The sequence below is a fragment of the Musa acuminata genome, chromosome BXJ2-11, assembly GCF_036884655.1.
Source record: "Musa acuminata AAA Group cultivar baxijiao chromosome BXJ2-11, Cavendish_Baxijiao_AAA, whole genome shotgun sequence".
Classification (NCBI taxonomy): domain Eukaryota; kingdom Viridiplantae; phylum Streptophyta; class Magnoliopsida; order Zingiberales; family Musaceae; genus Musa; species Musa acuminata.
Window position 1 is genome coordinate 28,175,259 of NC_088348.1, and position 17,658 is coordinate 28,192,916.

The window sequence follows — 17,658 nt, forward strand, 5'->3', positions numbered from 1 at the left end:
CATTACTCTCTAATGATGAATGACAACGATGAACTCCTATGCTCTTCTCTGGTATTTTGAGAATGGTGGTGGCATCCTCTCCTCTTTGATAGTGGCGAACAACAACGACGAACTCCTCTGCTCCTCCCTAGTATTTACAAACTATGATAGTTTCCTCCCCTCTCCGATGGCAATGAACTCTTTTGCTCCTTTCCGATAATGAATGTCAATGCGAACTCCTCTATTTCTATTTAGTATTTACAAATGGTGATAGCATCCTGCCCTCTCCGACATCAACTTTTCTATAATGACTATGTTCACGGTCTAGGTTAAATGGATTCGGATCGAATCCTATGAAGTGGATCATATCAAGTTTGAATCAAAAGATAAAAGGGAGTTATATGAGGGTTACATCAAATGAGTATAACTCTAGTGTAATTGACAACCAGTGCTCCTTTCCTCTTCTATGCTCCTTTCTAATGGTGAATAGTAGCAACATCCTTTCCTCTCTGGTATTTGCAAATGACGATGATATCATCCCCTCTCTAATGATAGCAAACTCTACTACTCCTCTCCAATGATAAACTCCTATGATCCTCTCTGGTATTTGCAAATGGTAGTGGTATCCTCTCCTCTCCGATGGTGGTGAATGATAATGTCAAACAACTCTACTTCTCTCTAGTATTTACAAACGATGATAGTTTCCTCCCCTCTCCAAGATGACGAATATATTTGCTCCTCTTTAGCAACAAATGTCAATGACGAACTCCTCTACTCCTCTTTGGTATTTACAAATGGCGATAGGATTCTGCCCCCTCCGACATTAACTTTTTTATAGCAATTATGTTGGCAACATCAAGCAGCACTACAAACGACATTGATATTTATCAATGGCAATACTGAGTAGCCACCACCATTGGTATCAACTTCTCTCCGACTACGAGTAACAATGTTTTCGTCGATGGCAACATCCTCCTCTCTCAAATGATAAATTTTTTTTATTATTTTCTTTAAGGTAAAAGTTATAATTTTCTTTGAAACTAATTTTTCTTATTGATAGTAGTTGATTGTTCTCTAATTACTTATATTTATATTTTTGACATTATATAAGAATTTTATTATTTTTTATGAAATAAGAAGATATTGATGATCTAAAACTAAAAGAGGGTCTTTGTTGGTGAATATTGTTAAAATGTTGAGATCTTAAGTTTGGATCAATAAATTTAGTAGAGTTATTCAAGAGAAGCGTAATTATATTTGGAACATATTTTAGGATTATTATTGATAGTTTTTTATATTTAGGTTTGAACCGATTAATTCTTATTTTTAGTTACAATCTGGTGTGAAATTGTTAACATAGCTTTCTCTTGCCAAAAGTAACATTTCTTATAATTTTTGTATTGATAGCTTTTCTAAAATTTTATTTTAGCATTTATATAATTATCTTGAAGGGTTTATAATTCTTATCTTAATTGATGAAATTAGACAAACACTCCGTTGAAGGTTTGTTGGCAAGAAGCTAACAATGACGGTGTCATCAACATGACCCCCTTCCTCTCCTATTTATAACGTTCATTTGCTATCAACTCACACTATCTCTACTTGTTGTTGGCTATAGGGATGACAAAGGAGCTGACGACGGAAATGGTGATGTTGCCGATCACAATCGACAAGAAGGTTAGCAATGACAACCTTATTTAGCATTACCATTGTAATCACCAATGATTTTTTTCTTTCCTAACATAAATCAAATTATCATAAATAATATGATACTTTATTTAAATTATTAGTTTTCTATAGTGTGGTTAAAGAAACGATTAAAATTGATTTCCTTATCGATCAATTAAATTATTAATCGATTTATTTCCTAATAAATGATGTACTTTTTAGAATAGTTCAAAATTTATTTTTTGTATGTGAACCATAGGAAATATATATTACAATTCTATCTTTATATGTAAAAGTGAAATAAAAATAAATTATAAATATAAAAAAAAATTAAATTACTATTTATCTTTTGCGAAGAACTCTTCTTCTTGTATATAAAGAGGGATGTCCCTTTCCTCGTTCCTCACAAACCCTAGCCGTGAGAGAATCGAGGAATAATGTTTTTAAGAAAAGGATATATCAAGAGAGGTATGATACTTTTATTTTTTTATTACTAATTTTTATTTATGATTTAAGATATTTGATATTAGAATTATTATAATTTGTATGATGCATAATAAAATATTAATTTTACATTTTTTATTAATAAATAATTATAATTGAACTATGATATTAGAATGATTAGTTAATTTAATAATAATTTAAATTTATTTAATTAGACATATTTATGTTTCAAGGAAGGGTATCCAACATCATAATGTGATCTTATGTTTTCATATAGATACAGGCCCTAGTTCTAAAAAAATAAGATTTTAATGGGTCCATCTGCAATCAATTCTGATATATTCAATCAATTGGAAAAGTATATGTATCCATGACATTATTAAATCTATGTCTACAATGTTTGTGGTTTGCCATCTCGTCTCAATTTGGCTTATTTTTCAGTTTTCCTCCCCTTTAATTTATTCCCTCTAGCAAAGGAAAAAAAAATATAGTGGTAGACATGATATGTTTGTAAGTATATAATCCATACCTAAAAATTAAAGATAAAGAGTAATATTTTAGAAGAAGAAAATATTTTATGTCGATTAGAATTACCACAACAATATAATCAACCTTACAATCCAAGTCAAAATCAGCATCTCATGGCCGCTGTGGAGTCAAACCTTGTCGAGGGGCATTTTAGTCCCAACGTGAAATTAATCGTAGTTTTACGTAAGAGCATTTTCGTAATTTTAAGGACATTGTTCTATGCGGTAACCACACCCGGCTTCGGAATGGGCGGTGACGGGACTACGCGGGCCCCTGGGGAGCTCCCCTTGTTGCCGTTCTCGTACAAAAAGATTCCCCCACGCTTCTCCCACCTCTCTCTCTCTCCCTCTGTAATCTTCGCTCGACCAAAGGAAAGCCGAGGGCGAGATCGGCGCCAAGACTCGGATCGTGAGATCACTCGATCTCATCAAGGCAAGTCTCTGGAGCTATCTCGTTCTTGATCCAGCGTCGAGTTCATCTTTTACTTTTTGGTCTTCGATCATCTTGATGCCTAGTTTCGTCTTCTGCTATGATCTTTGATAATGCAAGGTCAAAGTTTTTGGGTGATGCAGGCTCTCAACCGGATCGATCGTTTTCTGTAGAAAGTTCTGGTTTTGTTCTATAAATCGTAGTAAGATCGGATCTTTTTTTTTTTTATTGTGCCGCTTCGTTCGATCGAAGGTGACCCTTTTTTGTTAGTTTTCTAATGTTTCATCGATCACTACTGTGCTCTATAGAATTTAGCTACTTTTGGAAACTAGATATATCATTTTCTTGGTGGAAACTTTCACTGTTTTTGATCTTTTTATTCCTGAAATGCTTCAAACATTTGTATTGCTCATTTGTGTTTGATTCGTTCTCTAGAAACAACACAGGAAGCATACAAACAATTAAACAACCAAAGTGAGAAAACTTAGTTGATCGCAGTCAGATCTCTGCATCCTTCTCACTGATGAAGCCTTTGGAGTCACTGATAAAACTTAGTTGATAGCAGATGTGATTTGCATAATATATAGGACCCCTGCAGCCTAATTGGTTTAGGTGGCCCAGCTCGCACACTGGTAGTCCAGTTTGACCAGTTCCGGTGGATGGTAAACGGAATCTGATGATCCTGGTTGTTCTCTCAATGGGTCAAAATTGGTCCCAAATGAAACTGATGGTGGGTAATTAAGACACCATCTTTCTTATTGGGTAATGCTAAGGCAATATTTCCAATAATGCAGTCCTACTAATTTGCGCATGAAACGTTTTACGGTTCCATTTTCTTTGGTTAAAAGTACTACTTTAATCTGGTACGATCTCTGTTATTCATTTATGCATGCATAAGCAGCCTTTTGATTGTTTTTTGTCAGGTGTGAAGGAGTTGTAAAGGAAGATAAAATGGCTGAAGACTTGCAAGCAAGTTCGGACAAGATTGAAGTGAAGCTGTCTGAAACGGTTAATACATCAGTAATCATTTCCTTCCTTCTTATGAGCACTTCTATTTGTGTAACTATAAACAATGCAAAAGTGCATATCTTGCTGCAGTAACGTAAGCTAGACTTTTTTAATAGGGAAAGTTCTTCGAAAGTATTACAATTTTAAAACTGTCTGCTTTTGTTCAATTTCAGAATTGGGTAACTGCATGTCTGAATCATCTCTTGATTCTCTTCCTTGTAAAGGAGACACCCTGCCTCCTTTTGATTTACTGGAAAAAGGAAAACCTACCGAAGCTTTTTTTTTTTTTGGAGTGATTGCTAGTCTGCATACACCATACATCAATGATGGTGGGCTTTTGCCTGATATAGTGGTCATGTATGAGCTCCATTAGAGCTGTCATTGATCCTATATTAATGAAGCTTTAAATTTATGTATATATGTATATGTGCATGTACATATTATATATATCAGCAGATGTACAAGTTATGTCCTTTAATTTATTGGGTTGCATTTGCCTGGGAATGATGTTGGCCTTGATTAAATGAGCATGAAACTTTATAAAATTGCATGTGCAATATAAATATTAGGCTTTGATCTTCTGAGAATTGAAATTAAGTAACAAGAAGCTAATGCAAGATCTATCCACATCATGAGTGTTTCCCCAACTTCGTGACTTTCTTTTGCTTCTCTTTTAAGCAGTTAGTTCCTAAGGCCTTCAGTAACCTTTAAATGAAGAAAATCTTATTTATTGTATGCTGGAGCCGAAGGAAACATTCATTTTAAATTTTAAACAAAACAAGAATTATGACAAATAGTGATTTCCATGATTTTGGACATGCCATGTATCGATGTAATTCCCGAATCCCAATGTCTGCAAAACCTCAAGGTCCAAGTCACATGTCTATTTTCTAGCAAAGTCATATCAATTTTACAGACTAGGAACTCTGAACTTCACTGCCACTGAGCTCGACAAAGCTCAACCAAGTATTGTATCTAAAAAGTAACCTACTTGTTGTTTTGCTAAAAGAAAATATAGTTGTTTTTTCTGAGGATATTTTAATCGCAGGTAGGTGGAAATGAAAAAGAAAGACTGACGAACGGTGATACAGACTTACTGAGAAAAGAAGGAAATAAAGACGAGGAGGAGTCTGCATCTGATGGGGACTTCATAAAGGTAGAGAAGGAAATATTAGTAGATGCAAAAGAAAGCTCCCACCTGCTCAATCCAATAGTGGAAGCGGAGGAAACCTTACTCACTGTCAATCATGAATCTGGCAATTCAGAAGCAAATGCCAATTTTACTAAAATGAAAGAGAAGATCGAAGATTTAGAGCTTCAACTTGAAACTGTCCTTGGAAAACTAAATAGTTCAGAAGCTGAAAAAGCCTTCCTAAAATCTGAGTTTGATCTTGCAAATGACAAGTTAGAAAAAAAGAGCAAGCGTTGTGAGGAACTGGAACTTGGACAGAAATTGATGAAAAATCAGGCTTTAGATGATGAACAGAGGTACAATTTACAGCTTGAATCCCTTAAGGAAGCACTAAAAGCTACAGATATGAAGCATAAGGAGCTTATAGATGTCAGGGAATCTTTCACGGGGTTGTCCGCAGATCTGGAGATCTCAAGGGAAAGGATAAAAGCACTTGAAGAAGAGTTACTATCCTCAGCTGGTGAGCTGCATAAACTCGAAGAACTGAGTAAACATAATAGTACCCAAGCAGAGTTAGAATCAAGGAAAGTATTGGATCTAGAGAAGATGTTGGAACTGGCACATATGACTGCAAAGGAGATGGAAGATCAAATGAGTAATTTACAAAAGGAGTTGAAGGAACTCTACGAGAAATTTGCAGGAAAAGAACATATTGAAGAAGCACTTCAAAGTACTTCATTAGAGCTTTCAAAATTTCAGGAGAAGTTAGAAATCTCAAAATCAGACATAGCTAAACTGGAGCAGAACCTTGCTTCTAAAGATTCTTTCATACATAAACTGACTGAAGAATTAAATCTGCAAAAAGTTTCTGAAGAGCAGTTAAGGGAAGATGTAACTGCACTAGAAAATGCGCTTTCTGCTTCAAGAGAAGATCTCCAAACAAAGCTTGTTAATTTGGAGAAACTGGAACTGAATCTTCAGGAACAGGTAAAAGAAAGGGAAATGGTTGAAGCTTGCTTCAAGGACCAAGAAGTGCAGATATCAAGTTTAAGAAATGATTTGTTGAACTTGACAGTAGAAAAGGAAACTATAGAGAGCACTGTGACAGATCTTAAAACAAAGTTGTTAGAGACCGAGGAACTTAATAGCCAATTGGAGGCCAAACTAAATGTGGCTGATCAGAATTTCAAGAAAACAGACTCACTTCTATCACAAGCATTGTCGCATAAGAAGGAGCTTGAGCAAAAGATGGAATTGCTTGAACAGCTCCATCATGAATCCAGAATGGCCACAGAGGCTGCTACTAAAAGAAACCTTGAGCTAGAAGGTTTGCTCCAGGCAGCAAATGCAGATGAAGAGGTTATCAGATCACAGCTGAAGGAGACTGAAATGAGATTGGCATTCGCTGAGAAGAGCAATATGGAGCTCGAGCAACATTTGAATTCTGCAGAGACAAAATACCTTGATGCACATAATGAGAAGAACGAACTTAATGAGAAAATATCACAGCTCACTGCTTCGTTGAAAGAAGTAGAGGAAGAAAATGCATTGTCAAGAAGCCATTTTGAGGGTTATGAAGATAGAATTGGCCAATTGGAATCAAATTTGAGCAAGTCTTTTTCAAGGAACTCCGAACTTGAACTGCAGATTAATGATCTTGTCAAAAAGTGTGGGGAACATGAGGAACATGCTACTGCAAAGCATGACCGCAATCTTGAGCTGGAAGATTTGTTTCATTCATCTCACTCCAGAGCTGAAGATTCTGAAAGGAGAGTGGGAGAATTGGAACTGTCGTTGGAAGCTGCTAATCATCGGACACAGGAACTTGAGCAACTACTCAGCATCACAGAGGCAAAACATAGAGATGTTGAGGCTGAATCCAAGCAATACAGCAGTAAGGTTGCTGAGCTTGTTACAGAACTTGTAGCATATCAGACACGAACAGAAAGTCTTGAAGCTGTGCTGCAAGCTGCAAATGAGAAGGAGAGGGAGTTGACAGATAGCCTAAATATAGTTACGGAAGAAAGAAAAACAATTGAAGACCTGTCTAGTAGTCATGAGAAAAAACTCTATGAATCTGAGAATCAAATTCGGATGTTGCAAAATGAGCTGAAACATTTAAGAGAGAAAGTGGAAAGTGTTCAGGAAGAACTTGAGGCTTCAAATATTCGAGAAAAAGAGCTACTTGAGAAGTTTAGATATGCTGGAGAACAGTTGGAACATGATGGGAAGACTATAGAGGAAGTTACTGCAAGAAACCTAGAGTTGAATTCATTAAATGAATCTTTAGCCAAGGATTCAGAGTTAAAGCTCCAACAAGCAGCAGCGAGCTTTAAGCAAAAGGAGTCTGAAGCTGAAGAATTGAATGAAAAGTTAAAATATCTTGAAGAACAATTGGCATTTTATAAAGAACAGGCAGTTGAAGCTACTGAAAATGTTGCCTCACTTAAGGCAGAGTTAGAGGCAAATGCAATGAAGCTGGTTTCCCTTGGGAACAATATTGAAGAGCTTAAGCAAAATGTTATGGAAGCTAATCTAAGAGGTGAACAGACAGTTTCTGAAAATGAGTTGCTGGCTATGACAAACTCAAAGCTCAAGGACGAACTGGAAGCTCGTCAGCAAAAAGTCAATGAGCTAAATGAGTTGTTGAAATCCATACATTCCGAGAAGGAGGCTACTGTTGGGCAACTTGCCTCTCATGCAAGCACCATAGCACAATTAACTGATGAACATTCAAGGGGCATGGAACTTCAATTTGCGACTGAATCTCGTCTTAAAGAAAGTGAAGACCAGCTGCATGAAGCTATTGAGAAATACAAGCAGAAAGATTTGGAAGCCAGGGACCTGAATGAGAAGCTGCTTGCACTTGAAACTCAGTTGAGAACTTATGAAGAACAAGCTAGTGAGTCAGCGGTTGTTGCAGCAAATCAGAAGGGTGAATTGGAAGAGGCTCTTGTTAAGTTACAGCATCTGGAAGGACTTACGGAGCAGTTGAAAGGCATGATTGATGAATTCGAAACTGAGAATAAAGGTTTAGCCAGTCAAAACATGAGTCTCTCTGAGGAGCTTGCAACATATGATGGTAAACTGAATGAGTTACAAGTAGCATTCAATACAGTTGTTACAGAGAAAGAGGATATATCCATACAGCTACATGCTTCTAAGAAAGAATTGGAGGATCTCCAGCAACTTCATCACTCTGATAAAGAGGAACTCCAATCACAGGTTGGTAAATACATACAGTCATATCCATGTAAAATCAGATACCTAAATTTCTATGACAACTAATTTGTAATTTAGGAGCATGATTTCTTGTATTTCACATTTGTGAGCAACTCATCTTGGGAAATGGATTTGTCATCTAAGAAGTATCATTGCAGATAACCACTGCCACAAAAGAGTACAGCATGCTCAGTGAAATGCACCAAAAGGAAAGGAAAGAACTTGAGGTGACTAAAATCCAATTCAAAGAAAAGCTAAGTGAACAGGAAGCAAGGGAAAATTCTCTCAGCTCTCTTGTGGAAAATCTTAAAGCGGAGCTGGCTGAGAAATCTCTTATGCAAGAGCAGATTCAAGAGCTTGAACAAAAGCTGTTAGCAGCTGAGAAAGCTTATAGCCAAGAGGTACGTTCCTAAACTTTTTTACCCTTCAAAAGATGCTGGTTTGCAGCAATAGAAGTTTGGTTACTTAATCATCTTGCAGTCATTACATGTATTATTTAATTTGGCAAAATCTGCTGACTTCTGGAAGTTTAATTTTGTAGCATAGTTCTAGTGATACAATATGTTTATATTATGGATCTCACTGAACTCTGGCTGCTGTTTTATATCTATTTAGTTAAGAATGCTGCGCTGTAGCAATTTGAGTCATCAACTATTCTATTCCAAAGTGCAAGTAATTTCACTGGATGAAAAGCATAAGATTTGAATGAATAGTATCGTAGTATTAAAACTTTTTGACTTTTTAAGTGCCTAACTTGCAGAGGGACACAATGTTTTGGCTCACCTAAGGTGATTTTGTCTAGATTGGTGATGGTATAGATGATCAGGTGTTGGATGAAAAGTATTATAAGAAAACATATGAGTAAGATCCACGAGAACCAAAAATAAGGGGAGAGAAGCAAAAAGTTTTACGATACATGCTAATAGGATCACACAGTGAATAAAACATTAAAACTAATGGACATTGTTTTGATCCAATATATTCTGATAGCGTATTGTTAAACAATAATAAATTGTTATAGTAGTAATACAAAACAGTTACCTGTCTGTATGGTGAAGCTGAGGTATGTTTCTTAGTTTGAAGATTGTCTTGTAACTAGAAGAAAAACTCGAAGATAGAGATTTCTCATATGTGGAAAACTAAATGCCCAACAAATCAAATTCAAGATAGTGATCACCACAATTCACAGGCTTGAAAGAGAAAGTGAATCAAATAGGAAGGGAGGCTGGCAAGTAGAATCAAATTGGTCCTGACATTGAAATTCCTGTCTTAAGACCATATGAAATGGCAATCTAGATCAATTTTTATTAATATCAGGCTTGTTTTAGGTAGTCCTAATCTTTGAATTGGTAGAAATCTATTGGGATGATGCTTGTCTGCACAGGCAACTTAGCTGCTGACAGTAACATGCAAAACATAAGGGTGCATGTTGTCAGAGACAGATATGGAGACTAAATTCTAACCCTTCTTGTAGGTCATATTATATTTAGTCCATCTATATTAAGAAGACATGTTTTTTTTGTTCATAACTTTTAGCATTATCAAAAGCTAAATTGAAAAGATTATTCCGTTATAGGGTGCTTAATTGCCTTGTAGCCCACACATATTTGGTGCCAATTTGCCTTGTGGGCAATATATAGTCTTTTGTTGTGTATGAATATATACATGCACCTTAATTATTATGGCTTGCATGTTAACCTTTCAAGGAATACACAGAGGAAAAAGGGGTATGCCATCATTTCCAACTACTTGGCAGATGTACCTGAAACATAAGATACGTATGCAAACGTATATCTCCTTTCGGAGAACATGCATGCAGAAATGCAGAATTTGGATGCATATATGTCAATGTGAAGTTTAATTTGTGTGTATTGCAGGATATTTCTAACGTGCTTTTATAGTTGCAGGAGAATGTACAAGTGAAACATTTTGGGTACATGTAAATATGATGTTATGTGTGTGTGTTTATATTGTGAACATTAAACAAGACAAGGTTTTCTTGTTGTATTATTGGAACATAGTGATGCCAAGATATATGCTACATTAGTTTGTTTTGTGTTATCAAGTTTCTTTTGATATATATCAATCATCAGTTTCATATAGACTTTCGATTGTCATTAGTGATCTCTGCTGTCTAAGTGATTACATTTTACAGAAAGAATTGGACACCAAAAAGGAGTTGGAAAGGCAAGCTTCCCTGAAGCAGTCACTTGATGCATTAGAGTCCAAGGATCAGCATGCCACACTTCTTGAAAAGCAAGTTGAGGAGCTTAAGCAGAGGCTACTAGAAGCTGAAAACCAGTACAAGGAGAAGGTTGGCACATATATGTTGGTTCATATACCTTCAGATTTGTATACAAATTTGTTTGAGAAAAATGAATCAACCTAGATACTCATATAGAACCTATAAATGTCCATAAAGTGTCATCCACATTCTGCTAGGAACTTTATGAGGCAATCAATCTTTCAAAATCTGCAACAAACAGTGCACATATCTTGAAGATTGCATTTTGTATATGACTTCTTCGGAACTCGCAGGTTATTGAAGAAAGCAAAAAGCTTACGCTTCTTGAGGTGGAACTTAATGAATTGAGACTTAAACAGACACAAACTGCTGAAATGGAAAAGAAGATTGCAGAGCTTGAGAACACATTGCAGTTGGCTCGCACAAGTGCACAAGATGTAAGATCAACTAAATCCTTTTGGTAGGTCAAGTTTCTTTCTCTTTATGGCATTATTTTGGAAACACTTCTATCCCTGCAGGTGAAGAATGAAACCTCACAGTCAGAGGTGCAGTATGCGACTGAGGTGAAATCAAGAGACCTTGGATTGGACACCTCAACACTATCAAAGAGAAAGAGCAAGAAACGAAGTGACAAGGTGCACCGGGATACAGAGGCTTCCACTGTAAATCCAAACGCCTCTGTTGTCCAAGAGCATTCAGGAGCCACGGCCTTCAAGTTCGTCCTGGGAGTGGGCTTGGTATCAATGATCATTGGTATTATTCTTGGGAAGCGATATTAGAATGGGTTAAGGACTTCCAGTCTCTTCATCGTGGAACCACCCCATTTCTTTTCTCAAATGCTCAAGTTGGTAAGGGAATGTGATTTACAAAATCATTTCCGGGGCTTTGATTTTCTTGTTGCAAGTTTTATCTTTACCTTGTAAGACTCAAGCTTTAAGGAGTCTATATTTTCATCTTGGGTTAGGAATTTGTTTTGTTTTACTTCAACCCTTCAGCATGCAACTTGCTTGCTGTATATGAGCTTGTAGATGTTTATCTGTAACTAAGAAATAATGCCTTGTGCTATTTGTTAATATTCTGAAAAGAGACAGGTTTTTGCTTATCTGATCAGCCACTTTTTGAGGTTGCTACTATTGTTCAGTAGAGCTTACTGACAGCTCACTTCTTTACTCTCCATACATTTTGAAGCTTGCTAATACTTATTTCGTCATTGCCACAATTTGACAGAATTTATTATCTGCTTTGGAACAATTTGGATTCAAATTTTCCCTCAAAGGAAGGAAAAAAAGGGATCCACAAGGAAGCAAGTAACCATAGTGTTGCATCATGTATTATAAGAAGTAGGTCTTAATCCCCAAATTCTGGGTTCTTGAGTTCATATTTGAGTAGGAACTAATTCCATGGTTGGAGATGTGTTGGTTCTCTAGATCTTAAGTAACTTATAGTGTTACATCTTAATCACAACCCACAAATGTAGACACTTTGTGTTGAATCAAAGTTTATGTACTGGAGCAAATCTTGCTTTAGAATTGGAGATCAAGCCCACAGTATCAAACATCCCTTGTTCACCTGCAACTCATCAGAGCAATGTTTCAAACTACAACCCAAGCTGTAGATTCCAATTTTCTTCCCAGGCAGAAAAAAGAGAGGATCCACAAGGAAGAAGTTGGTGATAGATGTTTGATGCTCTGTTTTCATATAGAAAGATCAGTTGCCATGCTTCAAAGAGTGTTTCATCCAAGGAGTAGGAACTGATTCAATGGGTAGAGATGTGATGGTTCTCTAGATTTGGGATTACATCATTTTCATAACTAGAACACAATCACAAACCACAAATGCAGACCTTTTTGTTGAATCAAACTTGTGTGTTTTAGCAAATGTAGTTTTAGAACTGCAACTCATCATAGCAACAATGTTTCAAAGTACAACCCAAGCTTCATTCAGATCACAAGAACACCAGACAACCCAAATATAATTCACATCATAAGAGCACCATGTACTGAAAGGTATACTGAAATCACAGACTGGAGTGTCAGTTCTGAGTGTCCATTTTAGGCTTAATAGAGACACCTGCAAAGATCATACCACCCTTCCACCAATGGCTCTCAGTTTCAGATATGCCAAACTCAACCTCTCCTTTCATGTCTTGGGGTAACTTGAACTCCCCACCATGGATCTCAAGCCACTCACAGCTTCTTTTCCTGTATGACTCCATGATCTCAATTCTCTTCTCCCTGTGCCCATCTGGGGTGACCAGCTCAAACAAGACAGGGGCTTTGCTCCACCCAAAAGCATCAATATTGAACTTGATGTGGTACACGATCTCAAAAACCTTGAACTTAGAGAGTGCATCCTTATGATTTGCCAGGTTCAGAGTCCCTTTCACTTCAAGCCAATTCACTTGAATGAGCTCTGCAACACTGTCACTGCTACACTAGTTAGTGACTTCAAAGTTTCCTCATAGCATTTCACATCAGAAAAATTACATTGTGGAGTTGATGATGAAACACCTAAATTTACGATTTGAAATGTGTACTTATCGTAACTCTCGATGCGATAAGCGATCAATCAACTTGTTAAGTTGTCCAGATTGCCAATAATAAGACTATCAAGCTCAAATTCTTAATGGTAGTATACTCATCAAACTCGTAAACTAATTCAAGTCTTTATCCGGTGTTACAAGCATATTTGCATCTTACCTCCTCATGCTAATATGAAACTGCTACTGTAATTGTTATTTGTAGGTATTTTCAGCTGCAAGCAACCAAACACCACCTGAACCTTTTATAAGATCAAAGAGTGAATTATTTCTTATGTTGGGAATAATTGTGTGTGTGAATCTTGACTATACCATAGGTTATCTTAATGTATCAGGTGGAACAAATTGAATCTTAGCAATACCATAGGTTATCTTTGGAAAAATCCTTGGGTTGCTCATCCCTGGGAAGCTCATTCCACCTCCAGAATCTTCCATCACGGCCCCAAGTTATGCTCATGGCTTTTGCTGGGATGCGAATTATGTGCTCAGCTGCATTAACCCTTCCTTGCTGTTCCACAAAGGAAAAGAACTCATCATGAGAATTTATAGTTTCTAACTGAGCTGTTTGATCTCATGAACATTAATTATTCCTGCATGGCAACAATTATAGAGGTGTTGGAAAGACAAGTGTTCTTCATGGATGTAGCTCATCTACAAAAACTTCCAGTAGAGATATCAGCCTCAAAAGCCTGTAATATGGTTTTTACTTTTTTTTTGTTTCAAAAAAAGGGGAAAAAAATGTTAATCCGTTTATAAAACACTATGAGAATTTGCTTTTAGCATAATTCCAAGAAGCTAACTTTTTTGATGCCTCCCTCGCCTGACAACATCAAGCATTTTGAACGAGAATAAGATCAACAGTCTTAAAAGTATGCTGATATATATTGATATCAATCTCAAAGGCCTGTCATAACATTAAATCAGTTTATCGACCACTACGAGAGTTTTCTCTGTGGAGAGTCGTAAGCAGCTACTCGAGCTTCATGACGCAAGAACAACAATTAGATCAACAATCTCAAAATGTTATCGGTGCATATTGAGATGGAGTATTGCAGTATGAATGAACTCGAATCTCCACACTGTGTTCTTCCTCACTTACAGAATGATCAGCAAGCCAGTGAGACGTGTGGCACTCCACAGCATGTCCCTGAAGACTCATCTCGGCCGCGGCTGCCTTCCTCCTCTGCCTTCTTCACTTGCACTGCACTGCACTGCTTCCTTTATACGACAAGAAAGAGAATATTTTCCTTTGTCGAAGACAGTGTACACAGTTCATTCCTTCCTTCACAAGTCATTCTCGAACCAAGACGGAGGGAGGGCGAGGTGGCTTTCACCTTTGGTGCCATGGAAGCTCTCCTACTGATAGATAGTACAATATAATTAAAATAATAATGTATGCTAAATTCGATGCTATTTGCATATATTTATAGATCATTTTATTTCTTAATATTTAATATTTTGGATGTTTAAGAAAGAAATGAAAAAAAGATTCCCCAATCCGACATGCACGGCACAGATATCAATAGCTGAAATCAAAGCATCAAATATTATCATCTTTGATCTGAAAAGATGTGTGAAGATATTTTATCTCTTTCTGCGGTATCAACAAAAGCAAAAGAAAAAGAAAAAAAGAATATATTTACCTATTCACAAAAGTATGCCACCCACTGATTCATAACAAGTGGTAAAGAAATTTGCAGGCAAAGGGGATAGCTCAGAATCTTCGTCGAGTCATGTCCAAGTAACACCCACCACCACCTACTGAACTTTTTCTTTGAAATGGGACCATGGTTTTTTCTTTGTCTTCAGGAAATCTGCGGTCGGCTTTCCTGTAGATTAATGCCTATTAGAAATGCCTATAATATGTAAAATGAGATGTATGCATCTTTCTTTGATATATTTATATCGAATATTATCGTTAAATGGACCAAAATGTTTAAGCAAGAGTTAACATAGTATACTCATCAGATCCATATAAGTCAATCATATGCATTGCCCACTTCCGATGTTTAAGCAAAAGTTAACATAGTATACACACCTACTTGGCCTAAGACCTATTGATCGTTATTGATGGAGTTATACTTCATCATAAAACATTGACATTTAAATCTGAATGTAGAAAGGGTGTAGAAAAAACATCTTTAATATTCACTTCCATCAATATCGATATCTTTGAATTATATAAATATTGACATTTAAATTTATGATCATTACCGATTAGGTTATGAACAACATATATATATATATATATATATATATATGGTTAAATTCTCCCACTTAGCTCATAAACCAAAGAGATGGAAAACAAACATTCAAAATTATAATACCAAAATAAAATTTTGTTTTTTAAATAATTTTACTGGGATTCTAAGTTTTGAAAAATAATTTATACATGCATGATTTTAGAAAACATGCTAATAGATTTAACAAATACCATAATATTAACATACTACCAATGCAAAGCTTAACGATTATATATCATTTGTCTCGTACTTTCTTCTATGTACTTCTCAATATAATTTACAATAATTTTTATAATTTTACTTGTCTGTTATCACGTACAAAGATAATACATGCATACATAAATAAAAAATAAGATAGTAAAAATAGTAACTATTATTTATGTAAGTAATAATACCAATTATAATAACCACTTAGACATGTATTATCATATATTTTATAAGTTACTCATAAAACCCATTCTAAGAATATATTCTTTATACAAATAGATTTAGAAAACATGCTAACAGATTTAACAAATACCATAATATTAACATACTACGAATGCAAAGCATAGCAATTGTATATCATTTGTCTCATACTTTCTTCTATGTATAACATTGTCTCAGTCCTTCTCAATATAATTTACAATGATTTTTATAATTTTACTTGTCTCTTATCACGTACAAAGATAATACGTGCATACATAAATAAAAAATAAGATAGTAAAAATAGTAACTATTATTTACGTAAGTAATAATATTAATTATAATAACCACTTAGACATGTATTATCATATATTTTATAAGTTATTCATAAAACTCATTTTAAGAATATATTCTTTATACACTTTAAGCTATAAAGCCTTAGTCAATATATCAACCATCATTAAGAAGATGATGCTCAGGTTTAGACATTTCTTGACTTTTTCTTTAACAAACAAGTACTTTATTTTAATGTGTTTAGAATGACTTAGGTACTTATCATTCTTAAAGAAGAAAATTATTATGGTGTTATCACAAAATATCTTTAGTTGTTTGCTAATTAAATCGACCACCAAGTCTTGAGATAAAATTCTATTGTCATAAAACTTCATTAGTAACCTTAAATCACACCACGAACTCTGATTCCATTATGGACGATACAATAATAGATTGATTAGCAATCTTCTAGAAAATTATCTCCCTAGCTAACAAAAATATATAGCGACTTCCTATGATCAAAGCAACTCGCAAAATTAGTATTCTAATATTCTATCACTTCTTATTGATCGGACCTTCAATAAGTGAACATATGATCTCGTCCCTTACACATATCTTATAACTTTATTTATAACTTTTTAATGCTTCGTTCTTGGGTTACTCAAGTATCTTCCCAACATTCTAACTACAAAAATAATATATGGTCTAGTATAGATTCAAACACATAATAGACTTTTAATTGCGTATACATATGAAAGATTTTTCATTTGACTCCTTTTTCACATCATTTTCAAGACATTGGCTTAGACTAAAATTTTTGTCTTTAGTCATAAGTGTAGCATTTGATGATCAATGGTGCATATTGAATCTCCCTAAGATTCAATTAATATACAATTTTCAAGATAGTTGTAATAATTCTTGAGATTGATCTCCAATAATATCTATACTAATAACATAAACTATCTAAATTATATCAACCATCTAAAAATTATTGATATGAAAGTTCTTGATTTCATATAACAAATTAGGATCACTACTGGCATGCAGGATATCATGTTTATACAAGACTAAAATAATAAATTTACTCTTACTAACTTTCATATATATAAATTGATCAATAGTATTTTTATTAAATCCGAAGAAAGAAATGATATCATGAAACTTTATACACTATTGAAAACTTGTTTAAGACCATAAATAGATTTCTCAACAAACCAAATAATCTTTTTTCTTTTTTACGAACCCTTCTATATAGATTTCTTCATCTAAATTCTCATTTAGAAAAGTTATTTTCATATCAGTTTGATATAACTTAAGATCATAATGACTTACTAAAGTCATGATAATTTTTAATAGATTTTTTAAAAAATTAAAAATATCTCATTATAATCAATATATTCTTTTTTAAATAAAATTTTTGACTGCAAGTCTAGTTTTATATCGTTTGATATTATCCTTCGAGTTAAGATAAGTCTTAAAAACTCATTTACAATTGATTCTTTTATAATTATTGTATAATTCGATAAGTTCTCATACATCATTC

General features: G+C 34.9%; 2 protein-coding genes across 4 annotated transcripts; one reads left to right on the forward strand and one right to left on the reverse strand.

The window, feature by feature from the left end:
- Positions 1–2,931: 2,931 nt before the first annotated feature.
- On the forward strand, positions 2,932–11,757 carry LOC135626627 (uncharacterized). 2 transcript variants are annotated; one of them, XM_065132062.1, is made up of 7 exons: positions 2,932–3,051; positions 3,972–4,068; positions 5,105–8,413; positions 8,569–8,811; positions 10,566–10,724; positions 10,949–11,092; positions 11,174–11,757. In XM_065132062.1, the coding sequence occupies exons 2-7, from the start codon at positions 4,000–4,002 to the stop codon at positions 11,432–11,434; spliced, it is 4,185 nt and encodes a 1,394-aa protein (XP_064988134.1). In that variant the 5' UTR covers positions 2,932–3,051; positions 3,972–3,999; the 3' UTR covers positions 11,435–11,757. The 2 variants fall into 2 exon arrangements, with proteins under 2 accessions (XP_064988134.1, XP_064988135.1); XM_065132063.1 differs by having other exon boundaries at positions 3,972–4,056.
- A 781-nt stretch (positions 11,758–12,538) lies between these two features.
- Positions 12,539–14,546, reverse strand: LOC135627270 (uncharacterized protein PHLOEM PROTEIN 2-LIKE A4-like). 2 transcript variants are annotated; one of them, XM_065133292.1, is made up of 3 exons: positions 14,294–14,546; positions 13,557–13,702; positions 12,539–13,075 (listed from the first exon to the last, which is right to left on the reverse strand). In XM_065133292.1, the coding sequence occupies exons 1-3, from the start codon at positions 14,351–14,353 to the stop codon at positions 12,688–12,690; spliced, it is 594 nt and encodes a 197-aa protein (XP_064989364.1). In that variant the 5' UTR covers positions 14,354–14,546; the 3' UTR covers positions 12,539–12,687. The 2 variants fall into 2 exon arrangements, with proteins under 2 accessions (XP_064989364.1, XP_064989363.1); XM_065133291.1 differs by having other exon boundaries at positions 12,539–13,081; positions 14,294–14,504.
- Positions 14,547–17,658: the final 3,112 nt, after the last annotated feature.

Excerpts from the sequence above, each read along its gene's own strand:
- LOC135626627 (XM_065132062.1), top strand. The coding sequence starts at position 4,000 with ATGGCTGAAGACTTGCAAGCAAGTTCGGACAAGATTGAAGTGAAGCTG. Across the intron at positions 4,069-5,104 it reads CTGAAACGGTTAATACATCA|GTAGGTGGAAATGAAAAAGA; the intron begins GTAATCATTTCC and ends TTTTAATCGCAG. Across the intron at positions 8,414-8,568 it reads AAGAGGAACTCCAATCACAG|ATAACCACTGCCACAAAAGA; the intron begins GTTGGTAAATAC and ends GTATCATTGCAG.
- LOC135627270 (XM_065133291.1), bottom strand. The coding sequence starts at position 14,353 with ATGAGTCTTCAGGGACATGCTGTGGAGTGCCACACGTCTCACTGGCTT. Across the intron at positions 13,703-14,293 it reads ACTGGCTTGCTGATCATTCT|CAAGGAAGGGTTAATGCAGC; the intron begins GTAAGTGAGGAA and ends TTTGTGGAACAG. Across the intron at positions 13,082-13,556 it reads TTTTCCAAAGATAACCTATG|TGACAGTGTTGCAGAGCTCA; the intron begins GTATTGCTAAGA and ends CTAGTGTAGCAG.